General features: G+C 36.4%; 1 protein-coding gene across 1 annotated transcript; it reads left to right on the top strand.

The window, feature by feature from the left end:
* Positions 1-2,335: 2,335 nt before the first annotated feature.
* On the top strand, positions 2,336-26,591 carry LOC143239127 (uncharacterized). The gene is made up of 3 exons (XM_076479968.1): positions 2,336-3,113; positions 8,864-9,063; positions 25,295-26,591. Exons 1-3 carry the CDS (start codon positions 2,762-2,764, stop codon positions 25,955-25,957), a joined length of 1,215 nt encoding a protein of 404 aa, XP_076336083.1. The 5' UTR covers positions 2,336-2,761; the 3' UTR covers positions 25,958-26,591.
* Positions 26,592-26,929: the final 338 nt, after the last annotated feature.

Raw genomic sequence — 26,929 nt, 5'->3', positions numbered from 1 at the left:
CATTAACAATGTTCACTGTGCAGGTTTAGGTACGTTACCATAACAATGTTCACTGTCCAGTTGTAGGTACATTATCTTAACAATGTTCACTGCTCAGTTGTAGGTACATTACCAAAACAATGTTCTCTGTACAGGTTTAGGCACGTTACCATAACAATGTTCACTGTACAGTTGCAGGAACATTACCATAACAATGTTCACTGTTCAGTTGTAGGTACATAACCTTAACAATGTTCACTGTTCAGTTGTAAGTACATAACCTTAACAATGTTCACTGTACAGTTGGATGTACATTACCGTAAAAATGTCCACTGTACAGTTGGATGTACATTACCGAAACAATGTCCACTGTATAGTTGTAGGTACATTACCTTAACAATGTTCACTGTATAGTTTTAGGTGCAATACCGTAACAATGTTCACTGTACAGTTGGATGTACATTACCATAACAATGTTCACTGTTCAGTTGTAGGTACATAACCTTAACAATGTTTACTGTTCAGTTGTAGGTACATTACCATAACAATGTTCACTGTCCAGTTTTAGGTACATAACCTTAACAATGTTCACTGTTCAGTTGTAGGTACATAACCTTAACAATGCTCACTGTACAGTTGTAGGTATGTTACCATAACAATGTTCACTGTACAGGGGTAGGTACAATACCGTAACAATGTTCACTGTCCAATTTTAGGTACATTACATTAACAATGTTAACTGTCCAGTTTTAGGTACATAACCTTAACAATGTTCACTGTACAGTTGTAGGTACATTACCATAACAATGTTCACTGTACAGTTGCAGGAACATTACCATAACAATGTTCACTGTCCAGTTTTAGGTACATTACATTAACAATGTTCACTGTACAGTTGGATGTACATTACCGTAAAAATGTCCACTATATAGTTGTAGGTACAATACCGTAACAATGTTCACTGTACAGTTGTATGCACATTACCGTAACAATGTCCATTGTATAGTTGTAGGTATAATGCCGTAACAATATTCACTCTACAGTTGGATGTACATTACCGTAACAATGTCAACTGTTTAGTTGTAGGTACAATACCGTAACAATGTTCACTGTGCATTTGGATGTACATTACCATAACAATGCACACTGTCCAGTTGTAGGTACATTACCTTAACAATGTTCACTGTACATGTTTAAGTACGTTACCATAACGATGTTCACTGTCCAGTTTTAGGTACATTACATTAACAATGTTCACTGTACGGTTGTAGGTACATCATCTTAACAATGTTCACTCTACAGTTGCAGGTACATTACCATAACAATGTTCACTGTCCAGTTGTAGGTGCATTACATTAACAATGTTCACTGTACAGTTGGATGTACATTACTGTAAATATGTCCACTATATAGTTGTAGGTATAATACCGTAGCAATGTTCACTGTACAGTTGGATGTACATTACCGAAACAATGTACACTGTACAGTTAGATGTACATTTCCATAACAACTGTGGACTGACGAAAGACAGGAAATTTGTCTGAACATTTTAGAATAACCAACGAAACTGAGTATACATCAAAATATTTAGTGAAATATCTACTATAACCTGTGTCTGGTTGTAACAGTGTGATGTCTCATAAGACCGGGGATATCTTTACAGCTGAACTTATGATACTACTATCAAAGCTGCTTCCAATTACCGTCGAAATACCATCCGCATTTGGGATCTTGGGTGCGCTTTATGAATTTCACAGTTCTCTCAGACCAGAGCAGCCTAAACATTAATAACGTTGACTTTAGTCTATTACTTCAAAATTAGGGACAGCTCTGCACGGGTTGGCGTCCTTTGTGTAGCTTTACGCGAAAATTCTGGAACTAACTACAAATTTTCAAGATGGTCAACATTTTTCGGAGACAGTCCTGTTTTGTGAACTATATAAAACTAATGTTTCCGTGTCTTTCTCTCTCCTGCAATGGAGTAGTTCAGGCAAAAGAGAAGCTAGTCATATTTATTACATTTCAAATTATTCTTCTCACATTTTTAACAACTTATCTTTCCTGCTAGACAAATGTTATGTCTTCCCACTGAGACCGACAACACTCTAACTAGTGTTGTTCAGTTGTTTAAAGATGCCATAAATGAATGGTGTGTTTTGACGCCTAATCCCTGTTTGTGCTACCTGCTTTCACGCCCCTAATCCATCTTCTTTGGGTTTATGATCATCGCTCTATTACTTACTGTTGTGGATTGGTTACACGAAGCCGCGCCTACTCACTTGTGGGCGGGGCACGCGACTCAACGACCAGTATATGCAACTTTTTCGGTGAAGTGATATACAGGTTTTGTAGCTCACCCTGACATACAGTTAAGTCCAGCTCTCTCTGAACCTTAGTTTAGTAGACACGTTGCCATGCCAACAGAATTGTAGACAGTTATCTAGTGAACAGCGAGTCTTGTCTAAAACCTGTTGGTGAGAATTAGTAACCTTCGGTCGATGTATTACGATAACGAGATAATTGAGAAGGTCTTTTGAGCAGACGAATCATTTCTGTTTCTACGGCTCGTTATTCTTTATTGTTATCGCTCCAGAAATCTGTGAGTTCGAACTTACCGATTTTTCTTTTTAGTCACACTTATGAGTGCTTGTCTCTTCCCGAAATCAAAATAAAACCTCTATCGTTCAAGTACTTAGCTTTTTCTTTCAACTGAGTTCTTTACACAAGCCGACGGAACAATTTCTGTTTAGCTGTTTTAAATACTACACGCGTCTCTGTTGTTATGGATACCAGATTGTTGTTCCACTCCACTTTTCGTGAAGCTCACCATGACTTCTTGGCCCATCTTGGTCGGTCGCTACCAATAACTTACGGCCACTTCTCGGGCTCGCAGCTCACTAGTTATGCGGCAACCATGGGGATACATCCCGCATGCTCATACAAACGTTTGCCGTCATCTTCAGCTACATGTTTTAATGGATTTTCTGCTGAACAGGGAATGTCCATCGGCCTGGTACCGTCACACCCTGCCGTTCCTGTGCCAGTTAAGTCCGGCATCCAGGGAACAAGTCTCGGCCGTCTTTGCAACGAACAATCCACCCTTCTAAAATCACTAAATGAACTTGATAGAAAAGGTAAGGCTTAGCATCTAATTTCATTCAGTTACGTGACTACTTAATCCAGTTGACGCAAAACTTTAATTAATTATTATTGTATCATTCGAAAAAGAAATGTCTTTGTTTTTATTGTCAAAGGCTACTACAGTTATATCATATATACAGTTGTTGGATAATTGTGGCATATATATGTACACTTTAAAATTCAAACTGCTTCAAACTTTAACATTAGGAAGTATAAAATTATAGTGTGAAAGTTCCATTTATTTAGATTTTATAAAATTCTTAATACACACATATATACATATATATTTATTTATTTATAACCTTGCGTACTAGGACACTAGACCTATATAAAACAGAACTACTTGCAATAACGGTAGGCTATTAAGAAACAGATTAGGCTTAGAATAGTTTGGTCCAAACTAACATAGGCCTAATTCTACAACTTCGAAATTAAGATATGATTTACTAACACTACGCAGTTAAAAAAAATACCGTATTATACACTTTATATTTAACTGCTTAGAATACTGACAATGAATATTAATAATACATTTAATTCTAGAGAGAATAATATTAATAATGTATTCTTTTGTTTTTAATACAAAATTATTGAATGGGCTCAGCTATTTAAGCTGTACTCACTGCTAGATAGTCCCGAATTGTCGCGTTATACGCCCTGAAGGTGAGTAACAATAAATAAAATCCATAATCATTTCAATATTTCATGAGTTGCACAATGCAAGAAAACGTTGAGTGGACTCAATTTTTAGAATATCATTTGGTTGCCATTTCTGAAACGTTGAACGATCTTTATTTTTAGAATGTTACATAATTGTAATTTCTGAAATATTATGTAAATGTCATTTATGAAACATTAAGCGGACATTATTTCCAGATTATTATATACTATCATTTAATATAACTATGTATGTTAATCGTAGCTGCTACTTAATTTTTTATATGTGTATACAGACAGTAGTCCTTCATTATTTGTTCCAAATGTACCAGTTTTGTTAATGAACAGTTCAAAATCGTTTTAATATACAATACACCTACATTTAACGAGTTGTCATGAACTAAACAAACACAAGTGTGCGATGTTCTATTATTCTTAATTTAGTAACTTGCTCATGTGAAAATATTATGATCAAGCTTAACATGCTGCCTAATCGCTATGTATTGGCAAAACTATTCCAAAATATACAAAGCTCTATGCACCTTTGGCCCTACGTGGCCAGTTGGTTATGACGCTCGACTCGCAATCTTAGGGTCGTGGGTTCGAACCTCCCGTTCCACCAAACATACTCGCCCTTTCCTCTGTGGGGACATCATAATGTCATGGTCACTCTCACTATTCGTTGGTAAAAGAGTAGCTTAAGAGTTGGCTGTGGGTGGTGATGACTAACTGCATACCCGCTAGTCTGTCACTGCTAAATTAGAGACGGCTAGCGCAAATAGGCCTAGTGTAGCTTGTAGGAAATTCAAAACAAACCAGACCTAGTACCTAACAATTTTTTTTTACAAGTTATGTAATAAATTAGTTGTATTTTTCAGTTAAGTGTGGCCAGTTGAATATATGTTTAGGGTAACCGAAGCCATATGGTTGAATCTCCTTGCATGTTTTATTGTCGTCGCAAAATACTCCATTAAAACGTTCAAGGACTCAGATTTGGCCTCATAGTACAGCATGAAGTGTCAAGATTTTAACTCTGTATATCTTTGTCTTCAAGGTATGTTGAATAAAACTGTGACATGAAAATAACCGAAATCGACGTCGGTTTCCTAAAAGGATTTCAAAAAAAGTTGGTATTAAAATCTGGTTAATACGGGCAGAATCCGACTTATTTTTAATAGCACTGCAAAAGAACGTTTGGTGATGCTCGAAAGAATACTTGTATGCTCGTCTCGTGCTTGATTTTTTATTGCATATCGTACGAGAAATAATATTAGTGTTAAACAAGGATGACGTTTGCGTTAGATAACTTTAAAACAGAATGATATTCACGTTAAACTGTTTTAAGCTGAATGATGTCCATGATAAACAGACATAAACAGGATGATGTCTGTGTATTAGTTTCTTTAGTTGTTAACACGCAGGACATCGTTATTACTTAAGTATGACCATAAGACATAGCGCTACACTTTATTGTTTGCCATAAATAACTTAACAATAAAGTAAATTTAGAAGTGGTTAGTATTTCAGCTTTAAATTCATGTTTTCCTAATCACAACCTCCCAGGTGGACATTATTGGCAGAATAATCTTATTACTTTTTGGAAGGGTTTGAAGTTCCGATTACGCTATGTAACACAAATTTTGTTTCTGGATGGTATGTTATATCTTAATTGTTATGTTCTAAAAGTACAGAAAATGGTCATTATTCCCTTCAAAGTTTGCTTTTGTGATCTGGATAACGAAATTTAGAAAGTAACCTATTTTCTATGTAAAACGGGCAAATATGCACATTTTCATTTACATAAGGTTTGAATAAAACAACATATGAATCAAGATTTACACGTATTTATACTAAAGTTATATAAAAATGTGAGTTAGGTTAGGTTTTGGAATTTCGCACAAAGCTACTCGAGGGCTATCTGCGCTAGCCATCCGTTTATCAGTGTAAGATTAGAGGGAAGGCATCACCACCCACCGCCAACTCTTGGGCTACTCTTTTACCAACGAATAGTGGGATTGACCGTCACATTATAACGCCCCACGGCTGGGAGGGCGAGCATGTTTTGGCGCGACTCGGGCGCGAACCCGCGAACCTCAGATTACGAAGCGCACGTCTTAACGCGCTAGGCCATGCCAGGCCCATATAAAAATGAACAAAAATGTTTAGAAGTGAGTAGTTTTTCGAGATTTGCGACAGTAACGTAAATCACTTTCACGTATCAGTTCCCATATATAGTCTCCCATCGTATTTTCGTCATACGCTCCTTGGTGTATGACGGCGTTCAAAATCCAGTATATCTTGGTGGAAGCGCTCTCCTTGCTCCTCTGAGTATGCTCCCATGTTCTCTTTGAATTTATCAAGATGAGCGTCAAGGATATGGACTTTTAGGGACATCCTACAGCCCATTTTGTCGAAGTTCTTCACCAGAGCGTCAACCAGTTCCACATAATTTTTCGCCTTGTGATTGCCCAAGAAGCCTCGAACCACTTTGACAAAGCTGCCCAAGCTTTTTCTCTCCTTTCTACTGAGATTCTTGGGGAATTCTGTGCACTCCAGGATCTTTTTTTATTTCTAGTTCAACGAAGACACCAGCTTTGACCTTTGCCTCAGACAACTTAGGGAAGAAGTCTCGAAGGTACTTGAAGGCTGCAGACTCCTTATCAAGAGCTATGGGAACAACACCTTCTGGAGGTCCACTAGTGGCTCACATTTGACATTGTGCCTCCCCACAAAAAACTCGGTCCGTCGTGGACAGTGCTTCCTGTTGTAGTGCGCTGCGGTGTCCCTGCTGTCACAAAGGCAAAGATAACAGGGAAACTTGAAGACCCATCAGGAATGCCACCATTTTGAAGTCTCCGATAACCTCCCAGCCATACTCATCATACTTCAAGGCTTCTAGCAAGGTCTTGACGCTGTTGTATTCCTCTATGAGGTGCATCAAATGAGCCAGGGGAAGAGACGGATACTTATTCCTGTTATGGAGCAGCACAGCTTTGAGGCTTTTGGATGAGCTATCAATGATGAGGCGCCCGCCACTCGTTTGTGTTACAGGCAATTCCAGTTGCCTCGCACAGGCTGGATACATTGTGGCAGAAGCAGGCATGTATGCCTTGTAGGCTTCACATATTTCAGTAGATGCTGTCACGGAGTACTTTTTAGCTCTTGTCTTGATAAATTGGCCACATAATAGCAGAATGCGTATGGATAATGCTTGCAGCTTCTTGATGCCATTTCCGATAAAATCTGATAGGTCTGTGTGTTCACTTAGGCAGCTGGAACTAAACTGAAGTGGTGAGTGGTGAGCCTCTGTGTGTGTGTGTATATATATATATATATTACTATGGAAAGTTGTAGAAAATTCTAAAACGTTCTTGAAAATTCTTTATCAGCTACTCAGCACTGAATCTACCAGGAATGTTCTGGAAAATGGGTAAATTTGAAACTTTCATTACCCAGGTCACAAAAGCAATGTTTGAAGAGAAAAATAGGTCTTTCCATTTACTTTAGGCATAAGCAATTGAGAAATGACACTTTCTGTCCAGGAACAAGAGAAAGTAAAATTTTTGTTACATGATGTTATTGGGGCAACTTATCTTAACCGTGGCAACTTTGAAAATTAAAATAGCGACGTTTCGCTATTATTTAACATTCAAAGAAGTACTTCGCTATCAGATCATTATATGAACAACATTGAAAAAGGATTGTTGTGTCTATTTCATTCGGTCATAGTTCGGAGGACACGAGACCCGGTATGGCCAGGTGAGTTAAGGCGTTCGACTCGTAATCCGAGGGTCGCGGGTTCGAATCCCGGTCGCACCAAACATGCTCGCCCTTTCGGCCGTGGTGGGCGTTATAATATTACGGTCAATCCCACTATTCGTTGGGGGAAAAAAATGGTTGGTGGGTGGTGATCACTAACTGCCTTCCCTTTAGCCACTGCTAAATTAGGGACGGCTATCGTAGATAGCCCTCGTGTGGCTTTGCGCAAAATTCTAAAACAAACATAGGACACGACGGTAGAGAGAAATATTACGTTACTTTGACACTGTGAAGATTTATATTATATTAGTTTGTTTATAGTCAAGTAAAAAGCTAAGGAATGAGTTGTATGTGCTGTGATCACCACAGGCATCCAAATCCGGTTTGCAACGTTAGATGTCTGTAAGGGAGAGAAATATATCTTTTGCGTGGAAGAAATTAATATTACTTGACTTGGCTGTTATTTTAGCTCTGTCCACCGTGGGAAATCGAACTCCCGATTTTACTATTCGTAAACTTAACACAGACTCGCTGGAAGACGGGTTATCTCCGTTTACAGAACCCTTGACTTATTTAATCAGTAGTTTGGAAAGCCTTTATGGTTTCTTGTTATTACTTTATAAATTGTATCTTAAATCACGCTTTGATTAACTCTGAAATTGATAAAATATTGGCACTTTTGTAGTTTTCTGACAGTCGCAACGTTTTTTTAAATATGTAGGTTAACTGATTATATATGTATGTATGAATAGATATGTATATGTGTAATTTGTACAGCAACACAACACGCTAAGAAATTAGTCCTAACTAACCTGGAGCAATGCCCTTATCCGTAAAGTGAGGCTTATGGTTACGAAAGAGAACCCACCGACTCATAAAAACTGATGAAAGTCAGTTTACTTGGGTAGATAGACAGATTTTGTAATGAGAGACTGAAGATATAAGGAAATGCTAAAAGCGTTTCTGATGCTGCCATATGGCAGATTTAGAAGGTCTGGGGACACGCCCCCAGAGAATTATAATAATATAAAATATAGTTGTTATATAAGTCGAATATGAAATATTGGGGTGCTACAGTAATCTCGGTTCCAAATGAGTAAAATCGCTCTCACAGTTTCAACTGACTTTTGAGCTTTTGGTTCTCAACAATTAATATTATTATAGTAGAATTGAAAATAATTAGCAGTGAAATGAGATATTTGCACACCGTTTACGTCAGTTTTTAAAAATCATCTTTTTCCACGAATAATAAAATTGCGTACAATTTAAAGAACGTTTAAAAAATCGAGTAAAAAACATTCTCGACAATAATAATTGTGATTTACAGATTCTCATGCTAATCTTCGAGAAGACGGCAACTTTATATCGATTGAAAACTGTCACGAGAAACGAAGACGAACTCGAACAAATTTTAACGGGTGGCAGCTGGAGGAATTGGAAAAGGCGTTCGAGGCTAGTCACTACCCCGATGTTTTCATGCGAGAAGCTTTGGCGATGAGGTTAGATCTCGTGGAATCCAGAGTTCAGGTAAGAAACAGCGTTGGTAATTTATTTTAATGCGAACCAATGCTGTATTGAACCAACTAACTAAATCTGATGATAAAATCTGATTCGAGGACAAGCTATGATATGGCTAGAAATTCTAAGACACTTTTCACTATAATTTGCTACAATTACAGGAAAACAGAATACTGAGAGTGTGTAGTTTCTCCTTCTGTCCACCTTCATGCACTTTCTGACTATCCACAGAAAGTGTTGTTAAGAATGGTGTTTAGTGGCTCGTGTTCGATATATCTTTACATACTTTGTCCTTGTTTTCCAAATGAGTTGTCGGTCTGTGTACGTAATGCTTATATCTAACTTATCTTAATGTACATTGCTACTATCTCTGTAAGGTTTTGTCTTCAGTGAAACAGCGTATAGTTTATGACTAGTAGTGGAATGTGGTAAGTATTATAATTTATCTCGAACGAGTCTCCAATTTATTGTGTTATATACGTTACGTATTAAGATTTTAAAAATCCGGAAATTTTGATTTTAATTTAGAAGTTAATTAAATGTTAATATGTACCGAATTTATTATATCTGCCAAAAAGATTGATATACGTAACATTCTTTTTTAACACAAATATTTTTATGTACAAATAACAATATAATTTATAAATAACGGTTATTTCAAATATTGGTTTATATATAAGAATTTTTACAAACTTGCAGACAACACTGAGTCTTCTATCTGGCCTGGAACTGAATATTTTATCAACAGTTCAGGTTCACGAGGCGCAAATTAATTCTGAATTTATATTCTTACCCCTCGCTTAAACTAGCAACTTGTCTATTCTTGGTTGGTCTCACATTGCTTACAAGCTGACTATTTACTGGCGAAGATAATTATCCTCAAAGAAATACTAACGTCCGAAGTTAATTCACTGTAGTTGAAAGGCTTGTAATGTTCGAAATTTATAAACGTTCCTGGTCAAATTCTGTAGTTTTTTTAATTAATAAGCATTTATCACAATTATAGCCTTATAGTATACTGACTGTAGCAGACCAAACAATATTGTATTACTGTGTCTCGGATAGCCTTTATAACGATTAGGCGAGATTCTCGAACGCTCAACAATGTTCGAAGATACGCTAGTGTTTTCGTAAAACATACTGTTGATTATTACTCTAGAGAATTTTCCATAATTTAGAGAACCGGCGAGACTTGCGCAATACACATCCAACAATATACGTCAAATTCATCAAACTGAAACAAACGCAGAAATTAAAATAAATGTATAAGAGTAAATCTGTCGTAGTTATTGGACTAAATATTTAGTGTCTCAGTCTATCTTGATTCTACTTTTGATTGCCACCAGAAAGTGTTACGTAAAGTATTTCACTACCTTTGATCAACGTTTCTAACTATCACCGAAAACGAAAACATACCTTAATATATTCAGTTCCATTTTTTAGTCATATACACATATAAGTAATCAGATATGTAATTAGCATGTGCTCCAGTTTTCTTTCAACTGAGTAGTGAGTACGTAGCAGTCATTCTTATCTGTTTTCTCTATGACTAGATAATTAATAACATTGACATATCTGCGAGGGTGTGTTGTTTGGTAGACTCAAAACCCAGCCTTTCTGCCCTTGTGCCCCCTGGTGCCATTTCTTCTCCGTCATAAAAATTGTCGACAACTTTCTTAAGATATACCTAGTTACTAGCGGAGGAGGGTAGCTTTAAAATAAATAGAACATGGAAACTTGTAGATTTTTTTATCGTATAAATGTGATATGCTATTAAGAGTTAAGTTTATTATGACTTTTTGTCGTATGTGTACTAGGAGCATCCAATAGTCTTATCTAAGAATTCTCCACTCCATAAAAAAATATTGCTTTTATAGAAAAGTAACACGTAATGAAAGCATTAGAAATCGTTCAAATCATGCCCTTTTCTGTCTGTATACTCCTATGGTAGTTTGCTTTGGTAGTCAGATACTTCGAGTGTGATTTGGGAAGTTTCACACTACTAGTCAGATTCTCCTGCGACAGTGTGGAGAGTTTCACACTACTAGTCAGATTCTCCTGCGACAGTGTGGAGAGTTTCACACTACTAGTCAGATTCTTCTGCGACAGTGTGGAGAGTTTCACACTACTAGTCAGATTCTTCTGCGACAGTGTGGAGAGTTTCACACTACTAGTCAGATTCTTCTGCGACAGTGTGGAGAGTTTCACACTACTAGTCAGATTCTTCTGCGACAGTGTGGAGAGTTTCACACTACTAGTCAGATTCTTCTGCGACAGTGTGGAGAGTTTCACACTACTAGTCAGATCTTCGTCAGCAAAGCTACTTCATTCCCAAAGCAAATTCAACATCTAAAGCGACTTTTAAACGACAAGTAAAGTGTTTGTAAAATTCATATTGTTATTATTTTTGACAATATTGTCAATAGTGCAAAACTAACTAACTATTTAAGTATACACCTATATGTATCGTCACGTATCGTTTCTGACCACGCTAGCATCATTATGAAGGTGAATTAGAGAAAATAAAACATAAGTTAAACTACTTTACCCTCACGAAGACAAGACACCCACTTAAAGTAAAAAGGTTTTCTCAAGGCGGCTGGTATGGATATTACAATTTTGATTATAATAAAGTACAGAACAACGTTTCGACCATCCTATGTCATCTTTACTTAACCTGTAAATTGAAAAAAAGTTTTAAAACCCATACCAGCCGTCTTGTGAATACAATTTTACCTTTGTCTGTCACAGAATCAAATGAAATAATTTTTACCCTAATTCGAGGCGTTCTGCTATCACTAACTGTAGGTTTTTACACACTCCAAGTCATCTGTATCGCGCTAAATAGGCCCGGCATGGCCAAGTGCGTTAAGGCGTTCGACTCGTAAGCTGACGGTCGCGGGTTCAAATCCCCGTCGCACCAAACATGCTCCCTCTTTCAGCCGTGGGGGCGTTATTATGTGACGGTAAATCCTGCTATTCGTTGGTAAAAGAGTAGCCCAAGAGCTGGCGGTGGGCGGTGATGACTAGCTTGTTTCCTCTAGTCTTACACTGCTAAATTAGAGACGGCTAGCGTGGATAGTCCTCGTGTAGCTTTGCGCAAAATTGAAAAACAAACAAAAACAGTCGCACTAAGTAACTGGTGATTTATGATATGAATTATATTCAGTTATGTTATCAAAATAAGTAACACTGATTTTCTTGCAATGTTTCTTTGATTACTGATATACTTCATCACTTTTAATTTTTATGTCGATCAGAATCAACGCTTCACCCATTACATACAGTAGCAGATATAATATACTGGTTTAATTAGAAGGAAGAGATAAACAATTTTCGGAAGATTGTTTATTTATTATACTTGCTATCGTACGACTATATAATTTCAAAAAATTAATAGTGACCAATGACACTTTTTCTTCACTTCACTTCTAAAGGGACTACATTTCTATCATAGTGAATATGAGGCACATTCAAACTGACAACATCTTTGATTATTATTACTACTGACTATATCTGTTTAGAAGTGCTCCTTCAGATATCAATACTAATTTTCTAGTATTGTTACTACTGGCTATATCTATAGAGAAGTGTTCCTTCAAAGATCAGTACTGATTTGAGAGTATTGTTACTACTGAATATATGTGGAGAGAAGTTTTTCTTCAAATATCAATACTGACTTTACAGTATTGTTACAACTGAATATATCTGTAGAGGAATATTCCTTCAAACAACAATTCTGATTTTGCAGTATTGCTACTACTGACTATATCTCTAGAGAAGTGTTCCTTCAGACATCAATACTGAATATACAGTATTATTACTACTGAAAAGTGTTCCTTCAAACGTCAATACTGATTTTCTGTTATTCTTACTAGTGAATACATCTGTTGAGAAGTGTACCTCCAAACCTGAATGTTGATTTTCTAATATTGTTACTACTGACAATATCTGTAGTGAAGTATTTCTTCAAACATCAATAGCGATTTTCTAGTATTGTTATTACTGAATATATGTGTAGAGAAGTGTTTCTTGAAACATCAATACTGATTTTCGACTATTGTTACCACTGGCCGTATCTGTACAGAAATGTTTTTCAAACATCAATACTGATTTTACAGTATTGTTACCACGGAATATATCTGTTGAAAAGTGTTCCTTGAAATATCAGTATTAATTTTACAGTATTGTTACCACGGAATATATTTCTAGATATGTGTTTCATCAAACATCAATACTGATTTTACAGTATTGTTATTACTCAGTATATCTGTGGAGAAGTATTCCTTCAAACAACAATTCTAATTTTACAGTATTGTTACTACTGACTATACCTATAGAGTAGTGTTCCTTCAAACATCAATACTGATTTTATAGTATTGTTATTAATGAATATATCAGCAGAGAAGTGTTCTTTCAAACATCACTACTGATTTTACAGTATTGTTACTAATGAATATATCAGCAGAGAAGTGTTTTTTCAAACATCACTACTGAGTTTACAGTATTGTTACTAATGAATATATCTGTAGAGAAAAGTTCCTTCAAACATGAATACTGATTTCCTAGTATTGCTAATCTTGACTATATCTGTAGAGAACTATTCCTTCACACATTAGTAAGGATTTTTCTAGTAATGTCAGTAGTGTTAGTAGTATCGTTAATTATACTGAAAGAAGTAGTTTTATAAAGATAAGTGCAACATACGAGGTCTGTTTAAAAAATACGCGGACAGACGTCATAAAACAAAATGTACTTTATTTAGAAGTTACAGGTCTGGGACCCCTTCAAAGTACTCTCCTCCCCAACGCACACACTTATCCCAACGGTGTTTCCACTTGTTGAAACAGTACTGGTACGCTTCTTTTGTAATGTCCTCCAGCTCCTTCGTCGCATTTGCCTTAATCTCGGGAATCGTCTCAAATCTTCTTCCTTTCAAGGGTCTTTTGAGTTTGGGGAACAAGAAAAAATCGCAAGGAGCAAGGTCAGGTGAGTAGGGGGGTGAGGAAGAACAGTGATCGAGTGTTTGGCCAAAAACTCACGAGTTCTGAGGGCTGAATTTCGCAGCAACGTGTTGCATCTTCAATTTTTCGGTCAAAATCTCGTAACAAGATCCAACTGATATCCCACACTCTTCAGCAAGCTCCCTGACAGTCAAACGTCGATTTGCCCGCACCAGGCTGTTGATTTTGTCGACGTGTGGGTCGTCAGTTGACGTGGAAGGACGTCCAGGACGCCCATCATCTTCAATGGACTGTCGACCATCCTTAAAACGTTCATGCCACTTTAAACATACTGTACGCTTCATAGCAACATCACCGTAAGCCGTGTTAAGCATAGCAAAAGTTTCAGTCGCAGATTTTCCAAGTTTAACACAAAATTTCACAGCAAGTCGTTGCTCCTTCAGGTCATTCATTCTGAAATCCGCCAAACGAAAAAATCGCACTTCACTTAAAACCGCGTAGCTAATACACAAATGAAGATATCTGCAATCGGAAAATGACGTCGTAATCAGCTGATCTGTGCGAATCTAGCGACACCAAGCGGATTCCCCTGGAACCAACTGGAGCCGCGCAATTCAAACAGTCCGCGTATTTTTTGAACAGCCCTCGTATATTATCGCAGAGAATAATACTTGGAATATTAAAAAAGAGAAAAACCCGAATTAAAATAATTTATATCAGTTGTGTTCGTTATATTGTAGGAGAGGTAGGGGTTTATAATGAAACAAGTTATTATGTAACAAGCATATAATGAGAAAGTATTTGATCATCTTACTTTATTATTTTGTGTGTTTGTCGTTTTACAGCTTGTAGTTTATCTTTGTGAAACTAGACGCCGGCGTCTTTCCAAAGATGTGTTTAACCATTTTTCAACACATATAATTCTATAATCTGCAATCGAATATGCTTTCCTCTTCAATGCATCACTTTTCAAGTCAACCCACCATCTTCCGATGGGATTCAACTGTTTTTAGTATGATGGCCAACCCTTTTCTGTCATTTTTTTTTCATCAAAGATTCTTAGGTCAGATGTCCGCGACTCTTCAAAGACAAAGAATCTTTATTTTTTTTAATTTTTGTTCGTGTCTATGATCATAATATTTTGAGAGTCGTAAAATAAAATGGTCCTCTATCGGGACAGCGATAAGTTTTCGTATTTACATGGCCAAATTGAGGAGTTGGATTCCTCGCGACAAGTATTGAGATTTAAATCCATTAGGTATTCCCCACGACAAATGTTGAGATTTATATTTTTAACACCGTTTTGTGTGAAAGGTTCTCAACGTTTCTGTAAAGCAAGAGTAAATCTCGACAGATGTACAAATGTCCAAAAAGAGCCACAGATTGTTGAATTGCTTGTTTTTGTTTGTTTTTTTAATTTCGCACAAAGCTACTCTAGGGCTATCTGCGCAAAACGTCCCTAATTTAGCAGTGTAAGACTAGAGGGAAGGCAGCTAGTCATCACCACCCACCGCCAACTCTTTGGCTACTTTTTTACCAACGAATAGTGGGATTGACCGTAACATTATAACGCCCCCACGGCTGAAAGGGCGAGCATGTTTGGCGCGACAGGGATGCGAACCCGTGACCCTCAGATTACGAGTCGCACGCCTTAACACGCATGGCCATGCCGGGCTATAGATTGTTGAAACCCTGGATTGTGGCCACAGGAAGCTGACCCCTGGATTAGAGCCACATTTTGTCGACCTTTGTTTCAGTCTCATGTTGCTGACCTCTGCATTACCTTCACAGAATGCTGTCCACTGGATTACTGTCACAACCTTCTCAGTATTCGGACTTCAGTTTATTAAGTTTTTTGATAATATTTTTTTCATAATTCAGTAATCCTGATACTACAAAAACGTCGCCAGTGCCTGATGGAGGAAAATACGTCCATATCAACACACAACCTCCACCAACTTTAACATGGTAAACTCTTCTTCAAGTTTTTCTTGTCTTTCTTCCTCCAAACGTACTGGGCCCGGCATAGCCAAGTGGTTAAGGCATTCGAATCGTAATCAGAGGGTCACGGGTTCGAATCCCCGTCATACCAAACATACTCGCCCTCCCAACCGTGAGAGCGTTATAATGTGTCGGTTAATTCGTTGGTAAGAGTATCCCAAAAGTTGATGGTGGGTAGTGATAACTAGCTGCCTTCCTTCTGGTCTTACACTGCTAAATTAAGGACGACTAACGCAGATAGCCCTCGTGTAGCATTGCGCGAAAATCAAAACAAACATAGTATTCTTGTGTTTTTTCTTATTCTATGCTTGTTTTATAATAATATGCTGTTTATTATAGAACTAAATCCCTTCTTCAATTTAAATATTTTAAAAAACAATTAAAATTGACAGTTAATCGCCTTCTTTATAGTTCTGTTTTCTCTTAGATTCCTGTATTATATTACTTGAGTTATATATGGTTATTTGTTTTAAACATTTAATAAAATCTAATAGTAATGCATTCATTTACTGTTTCTTTTTTTCTTTCTCTAAAACCATTGAGAAAGTTTGGACATGTATGACTGCCTGTAATTTTATGTGTTCCACTTTTCATCATTATGTGTACGTGTAAAACTACTTGTAACTGTGTGAATTTCACTTTTGTCCTCATTGCGTCAAGCTTCGTTTGCAGTTCAAAAAGTTTGAAATTGTATATATGTATATGTAGCTACACACATTAACCATTATTTTGTTATGGTTCAACACAACAGTTACTAATATTAACCATTAATCTGTTATAATTCGATAACATCGTATATGTATTACGAACCGTGGTGTCTGTTGGAGTGTCCGTCTGTCTCCTGTGTCAAAAGATGAGGACGCGGGTATAACTCAACATTCACTTTCGAAATGACAGAAGAACGGACATGAATAATGTTGATGTTAAGTTTTGTTTCTCAAGCAGGATATTCTACATTAAATTGTTAGTAATTAATCATTCACATTTTAAAATGTGACGTAACTTAAATAATAATATCGTAGATTTACCGCATGTTATTATTGAGTGGCTCTTAGCATGACAGAAATGCTCAATACTTTCATGGTGGGTGGTATAAGTTCTGAGTGAAACCAAGAACGCAACACGAATAATCGTTTTGATATCCTTTAAAAAACTTAAATCGATAGATTAACTTAATCATCTACTGTCACTGAGGACGGGTACTTCTGTTTGTTCACTATAAGAAAGAACAGCTTTACCAGATGTTTGTGTGTAAAATACAGTTGTGTGAATCAGGTTTCGAACTTAAAACGCCTTTTCCTTTATCATCACCCGATAGGACAGCGCTGAGTTTTAGGATTTACAACGCTAAAATCAGAGGTTCGATTTCCCTTGGTAGAAACAGATAATAGCTAGATGTAACTTTGCTGTAAGAAAACACTCACTTCGGTTCGTGTTTTTATATAAAAATCCTTTTTTAACCTACACCTGTTTTATCCATTACTCCCAAGCAAGGGCATCTTCAGGTCTGTAAAAAACAAAACAAAAACTACCACTAGTCTTAATCCTGCATTAAAACGACTTATCTTCATCTTTATTATTTGTAGCTCAAACATATAATCATCTGACCACACATTATTGTTTTCACTCAAGAATCATCTCGATACATATTGTTGTTTTCACATCAGTGCCCTTTGAATACACGTTGTTTTCGCTCCAGAATCATCTCGATACACGTTGTTTTTGCTGCTTCAGACATCGATTATATGAATGCCATTTTCTCAAATTACTTGATTATACAACTTTGTTTTCACTCAATAAATATGGTCGCAGTATTACAGAGAACCTTTCTTTTGTAAGGATAGATTTTCAATGGTGTTATTCAGTGTCAAACTTGAGTTTCAAATACAGATACTACCAGTGATTGTATTGTAACACCTTTTGTATTCTGTGTGTTTCCTTACATTACTGTGCTGTACAGTCACAATGTTATCTTTAATTATATTATTTTTGTGCAAATTAATCGTACTCATTTGCACCAGATTAACACAACATAATAACTTTAATTATTATATAGAAACATAAACCAAACGTGATTTAAAACGTAGAAAAGTGCAAAAAAGAGGATCACGGGTCTTATAGAAATGTAAGGGAGGGGCGTGAATATTATAAATTAATCTGTTTATTTTTATATATTACTGGCAAGGTATATCATTGACATTTGATGTTTGGTATGAGGTGTTAATATTTTAATACATTACTAATAAAAAATGAAAAAAGATCATACCTAGACATCCATAATATAAAGCACTAACCAAAGTTGAGGCCCATTCATGATATAAAGTTCTAACCACGGTAGAGATTTCAAGGTTCATAAACAGACATCCATGACATAAAGTTCTAACCAAAAAGAGATAAACTAGTTACGGCTCATAATCAAATAGTGGGGCTGACTTTCAATTTATAGTCCGCTACAGACGATAATGCGAAGCTCATTAAGTGGACTATAATGGACTCAGTCCGCAAAGTCATGCCCGATCAAGAAGTAAAATCGAATATTAGTCAGAAGATTCCCAGTATAATGATTAAAATAAAGAGTTATGAAACATATTCATAAAAATATCTGCTTATAGCACATGTAGGGTTAGTGTATATAAAACCATATGTAAGGTTGTCAGGTTTAATATCACTTCGGTAGTTCTTCCATGTGTCTCTCTAACTGTCTGTCTTAGTATCAGCAGCTAATCCAGGTGTCTTTCTGTCTGTTTAACTGTCATTAGCTAACCCATGTGCTTCTCTAACTGTAAGTTTTAGTGTCAGTAGCTAATCCATGTGTTTCTCTAACTGTCTGTTTTAGTATCAGTAGCTAAATCATGTGTTTCTCTAACTGTTTTAGTATCAGTATCTACTCCATGTGTCTCTGTCTGTTTTACTATCAGTAACTGCTCCATGTTTCTCTAACTGTCTGTTTTAGTATGAGTAACTAATCCATGTGTTTCTCTAACTGTCTGTTTTAGTATCAGTAGCTGCTCCATGTGTCTCTCTGTCTGTTTTAGTATCAGTAACTAATCCATGTTTCTCTAACTGTCTGTTTTAGTATCAGTAGCTAATTCATGTGTTTCTCTGTCTGTTTTAGTATCAGTACTTACTCCATGTGTCTGATACTAACTGTTTTAGTATCAGTAGCTACTCCATGTGTCTCTCTGTCTGTTTTACTATCAGTAACTAATCCATGTTTCTCTAACTGTCTGTTTTAGTATCAGTAGCTACTCCGTGTGTCTCTCTAACTGTCTGTTTTAGTATCAGTAGCTAAGCAATGTATTTCACTAACTGTCTGTTTTAATGTCAGTAACTAATTCATGTGTCTCTCTGTCTGTTTTAGTATCAGTAGCTAATTCATGTGTTTCTCTGTCTGTTTTAGTATCAGTAGTTACTCCATGTGTCTCTCTAACTGTCTGTTTTAGTATCAGTAGTTACTCCATGTGTTTTTCTAACTGTCTGTTTTAGTATCAGTAACTAATCCATGTGTTTCTCTAACTATTTTAATCCATAAGTCCTGTCTCTTCAGTGCCACTAGTTGGTAATTCCAATGTCTTCTGTTTTTTTGTGGGGGGGTTTTTCACGACTCTAACAGTTGAAATTTGAAAAAATACGTTTGTTTGAGAAAAATACTTTTGTTTGGAAACTAACACGTTGCATTTGGTGCACAAGTGTTATCACATTACTTTATTATTAAAATAATGAAATTATAAATATGCCTGGAAAACAGGAGCCCAACAGGACGTTGAAAATATAACACTGTTCTCTCTGTTTTAAACATACAAAAGTTGTGAAGACAGTTCAAGTTTGTCCTTTCTCGCTGTTTGTACTGCTGAAAGAAGCAGTTCAGATCTATGTACGTTTGGTTGTTACTTTCTCTAGAAGTGGAGCACTCTCTAAGATATGCGTAAGAAAAGGCCCCAACTAATCAAACACTATTAAATATCTGCATTAAACGTAATTAACTAAACATTGGGCTCTGATTGTTTCTTTTTATTATATCCAACAGTAAGAAAAACAGTCAACAACTTCTGAAATTAGGGGGGAATTTCTTCAACGACAAAACTAAATCTCGTACTTAAGTACCCGGAACTTAATAAAGGGTTAAGCACGTGACGCATTATCATTATATATATTTAGCTATATACTTATATACCTGCTTCTACCCTTTATTATTAAACAATCATTTAAATGTGCTTTAAAGTTTTGGTAATTTTCTATAATTGGCCACACATAAACTAAAGGTGTATCTTCCACCTATAAACAACCGTTTATTTAATAACTTCGACCCAGAAACAATTATCTCTGTTATTTTTGTGCACGTTGGATGCGAGATACATCACGCAAAACGAATTAAACCAACTGCTTACCTTAGTATTCTACAAGGAGGAGTCTTGTATCTGCGAATGTTCCATTAAGATCTACGTCAAAACTAGCAATCTGATTGGTTCTACGAGCAAGACATTATTAATACCCAGAACTAAACTATGTTACAGGATGTATACATCGAGAACGAGAGCACGAGAAGGTAATTCGATCTTATTTGTGCCACTTGTTGTTGTTCATGAGAAATAAGACGTTAAAATATTCTGTATATTCACGAACCGTCTTCTAACAGGTATCAGTCTTTCTAACCTACAAAACTACGAGTTACTCCTGCAAATTGAAATCACTCCTGTATAAAAACAGCCAAGAGAGCATGAGAAATAGACTCAAACAGCCCCCACTCCTCTCCCACCTATTTGCTCTGTGATAGCTGAGCGAAGTCTGTCATATTTCATGTTTTTACCATCGTTTATGCCTGTCATATTCCATGCTTTTACTATAGTCTAAGTCTGTTATGTCCCATGCTTTAAACCACCGTCTACGTGTGTCTTATCCCATGTTTTTACCATCGTCTACGTCTGTTATGTTCCATGCTTTTAACCATTGTCCAAGTCTGTAATATTCCATGCTTTTACTATTGTCTAAGTCTGTTATGTTCCATGTTTTTAACCACCGTCTACGTCTGTCATATTCCATGTTTTTACTTTTGTCTAAGTCTGTTATGTTCCATGCTTTTAAGCATTGTACAAGTCTGTCATATTCCATAATTTTACCATCGTCTACATGTGTCATATTCTATGCTTTTACTGTCACATAAGTCTGTTATCTTCCATGCTTTTACCATCGTTTATAACTGTTATGTTCCATGTTTTACCATCGTCTACGTCTGTCATATTCCATGCTTTTACCATCGTCTAAGTCTGTTATGTTCCATGCTTTTAATCATTATTCAAATATGTCATATTCCATGCTTTTACCATCGTCTATATCTGTTATGTTCCACGTTTTACCATCGTCTACGTCTGTCATATTCCATGATTTTACCATCGTCTAAGTCTGTTATGTTCCATGCTTTTAACCATTGTTCAAATCTGTCATATTCCATACTTTTACCATCGTCTAAGTCTGTTATATTCCATGCTTTCAGCGATTGTTAAAATGTGTCATATTCCATACTTTTACCATCGTCTAAGTCTGTTATGTTTCATACATTTAACCATTGTTCAAGTTTGTCATATTCCATGCTTTTACCATCGTCTATTTCTGTTATGTTCTATGTTTTACCATCGTCTACGTTTGTCATATTTAATGCTTTTACCATCGTCTAAGTCTGTTATGTTACATACTTTTAACCATTGTTCAAGTCTGTTATATTCTATGCTTTTACCATCACATAAGTCTGTTATGTTCCATGTTTTACTATCATGTAAGTCTGTTATGTTTCATACTTTTACAATCGTCTACGTCTGTCATATTCCGTGCTTTTATCAACGTTTAAGTCTGTTATGTTCCGTGTTTTACCATCGTCTAAGTCTGTTATATTCCATGCTTTTAATCATTGTTCAAGTCTGTCATATTCCATACTTTTAACATCGTCTACGTCTGTCATATTCCATGCTTTTACTATCATCTAAGTCTGTTATGTTCTATTTTTTACTATCGTCTAAGTTTGTCGTATTCCATTTTTTGCTATCGTCTAAGTCTGTCATATTCCATGTTTTTACCATCGTTTAAGTCTGTTATATTCCATGCTTTTAATCATTGTTCAAGTCTGTCATATTCCATACTTTTACAATCGTCTGCGTCTGTCGTATTCCATGCTTTTACTATCATCTAAGTCTGTTATGTTCCATGTTTTACTATCTTCTACATCTCTTATGTTCCATGTTTTACTATCGTCTACGTCTGTCATATTCCATGCTTTTACCATCGTCTTGAGGACAATAAACATAGTGGGCTAAACGTTAATGTTTGTTTCTCTACGTTCTCGGCCCGGCATGGCCAAGCGCGTTAAGGCGTGCGACTCGTAATCCGAGGGTCGCGGGTTCGCATCCCCGTCGCGCCAAACATGCTCGCCCTTTCAGCCGTGGGGACGTTATAATGTGACGATCAATCCCACTTTTCGTTGGTAAAAGAGAAGCCCAAGAGTTGGCGGTGGGTGGTGATGACTAGCTGCCTTCCCTCTAGTCTTACACTGCAAAATTAGGGACGGCTGGCACAGATAGCCCTCGAGTAGCTTTGTGCGTAATTCAAAAAAACAAACAAACTTCATGGTTCTAACAGCTTCTATGTCACAATGACCTTTCAAATTGTTAAACAGTGCGCCCTTCTTTCTTTATATTACATTGTTGAGAATTTCAGCAAAATACAAAAAATAAGAATTTTTTATTTAATCAGATAAAATATGTAGAGAAAGAATGAAACAGTATTACCACAGTCTAGAAAACACTTTCCATTTTATGTGTATTTATGTGTTTATTACGAAGTTTCATAAAGTAGCCTTAAGTAAGCCTATTAAAATAATTTAAAACGTTATTCTCAGTCCCTTAATTAATAAACTCCTTTAAAGAAGTACCAAGAAAACTGAAGCGTTTCTTAAGCTAAATTACTTAAACATATCAACCAGTTACATCACCCAACATTAAACTTCATAAATAAAAGAATCTAAATCGCGACCAAAGCTTTCTTTTACTTCTTAAGTACAGAAGTCCAAATAAAAGTGCCAACAAAGGTTTTTTAACTTCATAAACTCAAAATTCCAAGTAAAGATGCTACAAAAACACTTGTTTTTAGTTTCGTATACACAATATTCCAAGTAAAGTCGCCACCAAAATACATTTTCGAATTTTATAAACAGAGGAAAGGCGCCATCAAAATGTTTGGCTTATCTAAATTATCAGGTCATCCAATAAGTAATTTCTGAAAAGGTAATACAGAAAGTACATCATCATTTCTGTCTCTGTAGAAGGCTTTAATGACTAAATTATGCAGTAGGACATATATAAAAATGTTCAGACAAATAAAAGAAACTAATCCAACTCCACTTTTTCAGATCATTAATCAAATAAACCCTTGTGAAGATGGATGTTTCTGAGGGGCACATTAGGCATATAATGTTTTACGAATTTAAAAAAGGCAAGAGTGCAGCAGAAACTACATGAAACATTCAAGGTATTTATTGTGTGGAATCTCTCAGTGAAAGAAAATGTCGAAGGTGGTTTCAGAAGTTCAGATCAGGTGACTACAGTTTAAGTGATGGGCCACGTTCAGATTGTCCTGTTGAGTTTAATGATGACTTTCTGCTGGCTACACTTGAAGAAGATTGCGCTATAACAGTTGAAGAACTAGCACAGAAGCTTAATTCGACCCATTCTACAGTTCACCATCGTCTGCAACAGCTTGGAAAGCTGTCAAAATTTGGAAAATGGGTCACCCACGATTTGATAAAAGCCAACCTTAGAGCAAGAGCGAACATTTGCACTTCTCTGCACTCTCGTGAACGTAACTTGCCTTTTTTGGACAGGTTAGTGACTGGAGATAAAAAATGGTTATTTTACAAAAATGTTAAGCGATGCATACAGTGGTTCAATGCAGGTAAACTGGCTAAAGCACAACCCAAAATGGACCTCCACCGTAGGAAAGTCTTGTTGGATATTGTTGGTGTGATCCACTTTGAGTTGCTGTCAGACTTCTATTGTCAACAGTTAGACCGCTTGAATATTGCACTGAAAGAAAAGAGTCCTACTTTGATCAATCGTAAAAGTGTCGTGTTACACCAGGATAATGCACGGCTCCAGACAGCAAGGATCACGTCTGCAAAGATTGAAGAGCTAGACTGGGAAAAACTTCCACATCCTCCTTATTCTCCAGACCTTGCCCCATCTGATTATCATATATTCCGAAGTTTGAAGAACTATCTTGATGGAAAAGATCTTGGAACACATGAAGATGTCAAAACTACCCTCTGTACATTCTTTTCCTCCAAACCTCAAGAATTGTATAGACGTAGCATTCAGAAGCTTGTGAATCGTTGGCAGAAAGTAATTAATAATAATGGCCATCCACTATTGATTAAATAACATTAAAAGTGTTTGAAATCCTTTCTCTTCTTCTGAACCTAAAGGTTCTGAACAAAAGGTTCAAGTAACAACTCCAGATGTGTTGAAAAAGATTGTTGAGGCCATCTGTGTTACAAAATAATTTGATTTCTGTTATTGTTTCTGTCTCTGTCTGTGTTTCTGCTCTTTTTTGTTCTCAATTCTTATTCATTTTTTAAAGCCTCAGTTGATAGGCATTTATCTTTGAATATATTTTACTTAGGGTCTTGTATTACTCATCATAGTTTTTTACTTCTTTCAAGCTCGGCATGGCCAGGTGGTTAAGGCACTCGACTCGTAATCCGAAGGTCACGAATTCGAATCCCTGTCTCACCAAACATGCTCACTCTTTCAACCGTGAGGGCGTTATAGTGTGACGGTTAATCCGATTAATTATTGGTAAAAAGTAGCCCAAGCGTTGGCGGTGGGTGGTGATGACTAGCTGCCTTCCTTCTAATCTTACACTGCTAAATTATGGACCGCTAGCGCAGATAGCCCTCGTGTAGCTTTGCGCGAAAATTCAAAACAAACAAACAAGAATTTCTTTCAATCTTCCAGTTCATATGTTTTTGTAAATTCTTTCATTTGCTACTTTTCCTTTTTTAGGGTCCCTCGCTGGTACAGCAGTAAGTCTACGGATTTACAACGCTAAAATATGGGGATGTCGATTCTCCGCGATGGACTCAGCAGATACCCCGTTGTGGCTTTGCTATAAAACACACACACGCACTCTTTTTGTAGGCTTACGTGTATTTAGCGCCTTTTGTATTTAATCTGCACTTATCCTTGACTTCTTTTCCTGGTACGTATAAAGAATATAAACCATTTTTGTAGGTTTGGTTCCAAAATAGAAGAGCTAAGTGGAGGAAAATAGAAAACACGAAGAAGGGTCCCGGTAGACCTGCCCACAACGCACACCCCCAGACCTGTAGCGGTGATCCGATTCCGCCAGAAGAGGTCGAAAAGCGCGAGTCAGACAGACGGGAAAAGAAACTCCGAAAACAATTGGAGCGGCTCACAAAAAGACTGGAGCACGCAAAACTAAAGCCTGGACTGAGTTTAGTGAGTCTAACTGAGTCAATACGGCAGACACTGCGGGAACTTGAACAGGTCGCCTCCTCCAAGAAAGTGAGAAATTTAGTTAACCTGAAAATTTTCAGTGCTCTTGGATTGCACGTGTACGACGAGCAACCGGACACAAATGGCATGAAGAAACGAGAACTAGAAAAGGTTATCGATAACAGAGAGGGCAGTACTGACACGTGTCACTCTGACTCGTCACGTGACTCTCGTCTCACGAGCTCCCCGAAACCACCATGTTCTTTCAGTATAAAAGATATTCTCTCGGACAAAAGGGGCCGAAGCCATGGAAGGAAGGAACCCTTAAGTGTGAAGTACTTTAGTGATTTAGTGAATCAACCGACAGGCGTTTCAATCAACGACAACGTTTCTCCAAACAGTAGAGGTGATGACAGTAGGGCTCCAACTTTTCTCTAGGATCTTTTATATTGATGGCTAATTTTGAAAGCCTCATTGTTGAATATTTTCTCAAGGCTTTCATAAAACGATGTTTTCTGATCTTTGGTCACCATAGTTTTGTCCAGTTAATTCTACTTTTTTTTAAATTATGATTTTCCTTTCAAAAAATAAATTATATCTTGCACTATTTCTTGTCTAGTGTACGACGCATAGTTATTAAAGTTTTTTATGACACTTCTAATTCTTACTATTTCTATGGCGTATTACAGAACATTAAAACTGTTTTAATATATTTATAGACATTGCTAAGCGATTAATTATATAAGTGTGTTATTCTTAAATTGTAGTGTTAAACAGTATAAAGTATGATTTTTTTTCCCCCATTTCATGTGACATTAGCGTCACCTGTATTCTCTTTTGAGATTGTGTGTAGTGTTAACTGTTAGCCAACTCTTAAAGTGTGGTTATCTGTTTGGAATCAATACTAAAGCTTCTACTTTAATCTATTGTGTTATTTTTTTCTAATAAACTTGTTGGTTTAATATATCAAAACATTTTATTACGTCTTAAGTTCAAATTTTCATAATAACATTAAACACGTATTATTTCCATTGTTTTAAAGTTCAACGTGTGTATTTTATTTCCCATCAAAATAAACTGAGTATCAAGAAAGAAAATAAAACCAAACGACATTTATTTACTACTGGACTAATGTATCATTTGTGTGTTGAAAACAATGCATAAACACATTGGTGATGTAGCTTCTTTACACACGTCTGGAAGTGAACAGATGCTATATTCTTATTAAACATACGTTACAATAACAGAAAAAAACTATTACAATAACGTTATTCATTACTTGGTATTCGTTACCTCTTTGTAAGTAAAACAATGTAATAGCAATAAAACTAATGGGACACACCCTAATATATTGTAAGTAAAACAATATAATAATAATAAAACTAATGGGACACTGACATATTGTAAGTA

The sequence above is a fragment of the Tachypleus tridentatus genome, chromosome 13 (genome assembly GCF_004210375.1).
Source record: "Tachypleus tridentatus isolate NWPU-2018 chromosome 13, ASM421037v1, whole genome shotgun sequence".
In the NCBI taxonomy this organism is placed as follows: Eukaryota; Metazoa; Arthropoda; class Merostomata; order Xiphosura; family Limulidae; genus Tachypleus; species Tachypleus tridentatus.
Note: the sequence above shows the minus strand (reverse complement) of the source record. Positions and strands in the feature narration are given on the sequence as shown.

What these genes read in the sequence shown, in the direction of transcription:
- LOC143239127 (XM_076479968.1), top strand. Translation starts at nt 2,762, where the DNA reads ATGGATACCAGATTGTTGTTCCACTCCACTTTTCGTGAAGCTCACCAT. An exon ending in AAATGAACTTGATAGAAAAG is followed by an intron (nt 3,114 to 8,863) that starts GTAAGGCTTAGC and finishes TGTGATTTACAG; the next exon opens with ATTCTCATGCTAATCTTCGA. An exon ending in TCGTGGAATCCAGAGTTCAG is followed by an intron (nt 9,064 to 25,294) that starts GTAAGAAACAGC and finishes CCATTTTTGTAG; the next exon opens with GTTTGGTTCCAAAATAGAAG.